The sequence below is a fragment of the Symphodus melops genome (assembly GCF_947650265.1).
Source record: "Symphodus melops genome assembly, chromosome: 8".
Classification (NCBI taxonomy): Eukaryota; Metazoa; Chordata; class Actinopteri; order Labriformes; family Labridae; genus Symphodus; species Symphodus melops.
Window position 1 is genome coordinate 7,623,165 of NC_136698.1, and position 4,223 is coordinate 7,627,387.

Consider the following 4,223-nt stretch of genomic DNA (forward strand, 5'->3'; position numbering starts at 1 on the left):
GAGGATCTTGATCCACAAATTGTCCTCATAAAGCAGAGTTCAGATTAACTTCACACGGGGAAAATATGGAGCCTGTTAGCAAAACAAACCCTGAGAGAAAAACCCCCTGTAAGGAGGGGCTGTCAGATTCAGCGGTCTGGGAGAAAAGGGGTTGAGAAGGAGAGCACAATCAAAGGCTGTTATTTTAATCTGTGCTGCTTCGGAGATTAGCCCACTACATTGTTTTAATTGTTTGTTTTTTTTTTCTGGTTGGGGGGGGGGGGGGGGGGGGGGGGGTGGAATGAAACGCCCGCTTATAGGGGATCCTTACCAAGTTCAATAGTTTCAAAAAACTTGAGCCCCTTGCAACCCCCCTCTCTTCCCTCATCCCACCTAATCCCGGCTAATACCTTTCTTTCTATTGGTTAATGGCTGAGGGGAGCCTGGGTAAATGCTTCTTAAATAGTCGTGGTTGAGAATGGTTTCGGGGAATTAGATCCATACCACGACAAGCAGGCGCTGATATGCGAGAGAGGATATATTTTTAAATGCACCAAACTGTTCTAGGAAATACTGGATTTACTACTCAACAAGGCCTTGGTTATGCACCAGGATCTCACGCCCCTTCTCCGAGTCCAGATCTCAGGTAAACGGAAAATGACATTTAAACAAAATGTGTGATGATTCAATAGTCTATAATCCGGTTTGAGTGTCATGATCCGGTTTAAATCGCAGCTTTTAAGGCTATGAGATGCAAAACAGCTGTTAGGCAGCTAGCTTTAAGAAAAAATGTGTTTAAAAAAATATAGTGATAGAAATAATAAGTAATAAAATGACAAGTCCACAATCAGATTTGACTGAAGAAATTGGAAATTGACGTTGATGATAAAACTGTTCGTAATCGAAAACAATATTGATCCAACAGAATAATATGGTAACTTTCTCCATATCTATCACCAATTCCTCCCTTGAACTTAAAAGCAAGTCCTTGACAATCGTTTTCAGAAACCTTTACGGATATTTCATCTGAGGATCGGAAATGAGGGTAGAGGCTTAATGTGGGATCCAGAAGGGTAAATCTTCAGTGTGGCTAATAATGTAACTAAATCCTCATTCGATGCTTGACATATTTATTTCTGTTTCCCTAACTTCAGTATGAACTCCTTGAATTTGTGCGGACCTTCCCGTGGAGGCGTGTATCCGCTGCACGGTGTGAACTCCGTGCTGTTGGACCTCCACCAGCAGATGGCGCAGCAGTACCAGCTTTACTCTGCAGCCAGCCCCACAGTGCACACTCTGTCTGTAGCCGAGAGGCTGGCAGGTGGGTCATCAGGTCTTCTTCATAGAAAGTGTCTGCAGAAACAAATGAGTTTGAAGTTCAAGATTTTTTGTTTACTCATAGTTTTCATTTCAATGAGATTAGTTAATGAGAAAATAACACATAATGTGTTTGGCTGAGAATTTACACGTTCAACTTATATCACAAATGGGTTCATAATACGTTTCTATCCCGATTTTTTTTGTTATCACGAAAGTTCTGAGGTTTGAGTTTTCTTTGAGCAAGACATTATTGTTTTAATTCTATGTTCTGCCAATAAAAATGTTAAATATCACTTTTCTTATTTTATTATTAAAGAAGTTTTACCGTTTTAGTTTGAAGCTACCTACTAATAAAACAATGACTATTTTTTCTTTATAAAAAGTGACACTGATTATATTTTACAAACCATACTGGGTGACTGATGTCAAACAAGAGACATTACAAATCAGAGTTTAAGTGTTTTAAAGAAGAAAACAAAGTGAGTCAGACAGAAATACTCAAAGAAAGTCTACTTTCAAACTGTGGATATAAAAACGGGCGATGCTAAGACAAGAATAACCAAACAAAATGTATACTCATTTCTACTGCTCATAATATTTACTTTTGATTAAGTGAGCATTTGAATAGATGGTTTATTTGTGATGCTTTAAATCTATTGTTCTATGGTAACTTCTCCAGAGTAGAAAATTAAACAGTACTTTTCTCGGGTTATTTACCAAAGAAAGACTTTTCTTTACCAGCTCCAACATTGCAATTCTACTTACACTTTGAAGTATTTTGTTTATAAGACATTCCCACTTGTAAATACAGGATCAGAACGCACACTGGACATGTTTTCGACTTACATATAGCTTACATTACATAGCAATATGATACATTTTGTTGTAGTTTGAAAAATTTGCTGCTGATATCAAGTTTATTTTGATGATGACTTTTTTTTATTCCCCTCTGTGCATACAGAGCTGATTCTGGAGGCTCGGTACGGCAACCAGCAGAAGCAGCGCCGCAGTCGCACAGCATTCACAGTGTCACAGCTGCAGGCTCTGGAGAAAGCGTTCCAGCAGACACAGTATCCCGACGTCAGCATGAGAGAGAGGCTGGCTGTGTGCATCAACCTGCCTGAGGCCCGCATACAGGTGAGAGAGCACTGTATGCCTGAATTTCAGTATTTCCTAAACCACGTCCAAGTTTTCAATAAAAACCTACTTTATAAACAGTTTTATCAATTTTAATTCTTAGACCGGTTACTAGGGAAAAGAGATGGATGGTTAAAATCTTAGGAACACAAAGAGGATTTATTTGAATAAACATTAAACAACAGAAATTGTGTACATAGTTATACATTTGTTGTTTAGTTATTTCTAACCATTTTTACTACAACTACTAAAGTGAAAGAAGTTACACCTGAAACCCTTTAGATCAGATTTTGTTTAATACAGGTCATACATTTCAGTTTATGTATTGAGGTTTTCTATTTTAGTGCATATAAAAGAAAACTCCACCAAAATAGTCATGCATTCGGTTATGCTGTTTATTATGATATGAAAAGAAATGTGTTATTGGCCATCTGGAAGCCTTTCAAGGATCCTTGAGGGTTCCTGGAACCTACTTTAAAACACTGAATTCTGCTGCTACCTGTCGTGGCCAGGGCTCTTTTGCAAAGAGGATTCTTAAATAAATGAAAAAAATACATATAATAATATTTTTCTCAAATTCCTTGTAGAGTCAATATTTCTTGGTATTATATTTGTTATTTACCTTTGCTGTCTCTTACCCAGGTGTGGTTCAAAAACAGGCGGGCAAAATTTCGTAAAGGTCAGAGGTGTTCCCCGCTCTCCAGAGATCACAGTCTGGAGGAGGCATCACATCAACAAAAGGTGAGACAAGAGGAGAGCACTGAGGGAAAACAAGACATCAGCAAATCACCCGATGACATCCCTCCTCATTGCTGTCCTACTCCTCCTCCTCCCCATGTGAATATAACCCGGGACATTTGCCCTCCTCTGACTCCTTCAGACTCTGACGTTTCACATTTCCCCCTCTGCCTCCACTCCCCTCCACTCTTCCCCTTCATGGCTGGAGAGCGATACAGCCACCCGCCTCACCAGCCTGTCGTAGGCGTTCTGTCCACTGAGCTCCCCCTCCACCCAATGTTCTGGCCCGTCATACAGCATGGCTCCAGCCCTGGGGTTCCTCCGTTGCCAGTTAGTAAAAACTGCAGCTTCTCCCTTCAGACTGCTTGTTCAGGTAAAGCTGTGCCTCACCCTCACCTGGGGCTGTAACTGGAGACCTCAACAGTAGGATCTCTGCTCCCTATGGACTCAGGTAGACCTGAAACAACCCTGCAGTGTCGGACCAGATAGAGGGACGAGGAGGAGAAGCACTTATTGCCTTTTTTCTTAAACTTGACAGCAAACAATGAACAGAGTTTGTTTTCTCTAGTGAGTATGTCTGTTTAAAAAAATTCAGAAGCTGTAAAGTTTTTTTTTCTTTTTTAAGTTTTGTTTTTTTAAAGTTGACATGGGAAATAAAATTATTTGTACCAGAATTCTCTGTTTTCTTGTTTTAATTGTAAAACGTTTTGGGAGGCAAACTAACATGACAAGAAAAATATTTTTTTTGATAAAAAGTGACAAATGAAAAATTTTGTATCACACTGCTTTATGGTTAGTTTATATATGTTTATGCAATGTAAGCTTCTTTTAACTATCCATTGGTTTATAGCTCTTTGACAGGAAACCAAAGAAAATAAATATATTTATTTATTGAGTTGCTCTGCAATCATATGGGCTTAAATTAATTAATTTGTTTAGTTTGCATAAATCTGTCAAATCATTAAACCAGTAATAAAACTATAAAATGTGACTGTCACTGGTTTTGCCTGTGGCACAACATTTAGTTTCGGTAGAGAAATGTTAAAGTT

At 38.8% G+C, this 4,223-nt stretch overlaps 1 protein-coding gene across 1 annotated transcript; it reads left to right on the plus strand.

Annotated features, from left to right (window-relative positions):
• The first annotated feature begins 384 nt into the window (after nucleotides 1–384).
• Nucleotides 385–3,892, plus strand: dmbx2 (diencephalon/mesencephalon homeobox 2). The gene is made up of 4 exons (XM_079351142.1): nucleotides 385–625; nucleotides 1,134–1,300; nucleotides 2,261–2,436; nucleotides 3,079–3,892. The coding sequence occupies exons 1-4, from the start codon at nucleotides 528–530 to the stop codon at nucleotides 3,580–3,582; spliced, it is 945 nt and encodes a 314-aa protein (XP_079207268.1). The 5' UTR covers nucleotides 385–527; the 3' UTR covers nucleotides 3,583–3,892.
• The last annotated feature ends 331 nt before the right edge of the window (nucleotides 3,893–4,223 follow it).

What these genes read in the sequence shown, in the direction of transcription:
- dmbx2 (XM_079351142.1), top strand. Translation starts at nt 528, where the DNA reads ATGCACCAAACTGTTCTAGGAAATACTGGATTTACTACTCAACAAGGC. An exon ending in TCTCCGAGTCCAGATCTCAG is followed by an intron (nt 626 to 1,133) that starts GTAAACGGAAAA and finishes CCCTAACTTCAG; the next exon opens with TATGAACTCCTTGAATTTGT. An exon ending in TGCCTGAGGCCCGCATACAG is followed by an intron (nt 2,437 to 3,078) that starts GTGAGAGAGCAC and finishes TCTCTTACCCAG; the next exon opens with GTGTGGTTCAAAAACAGGCG.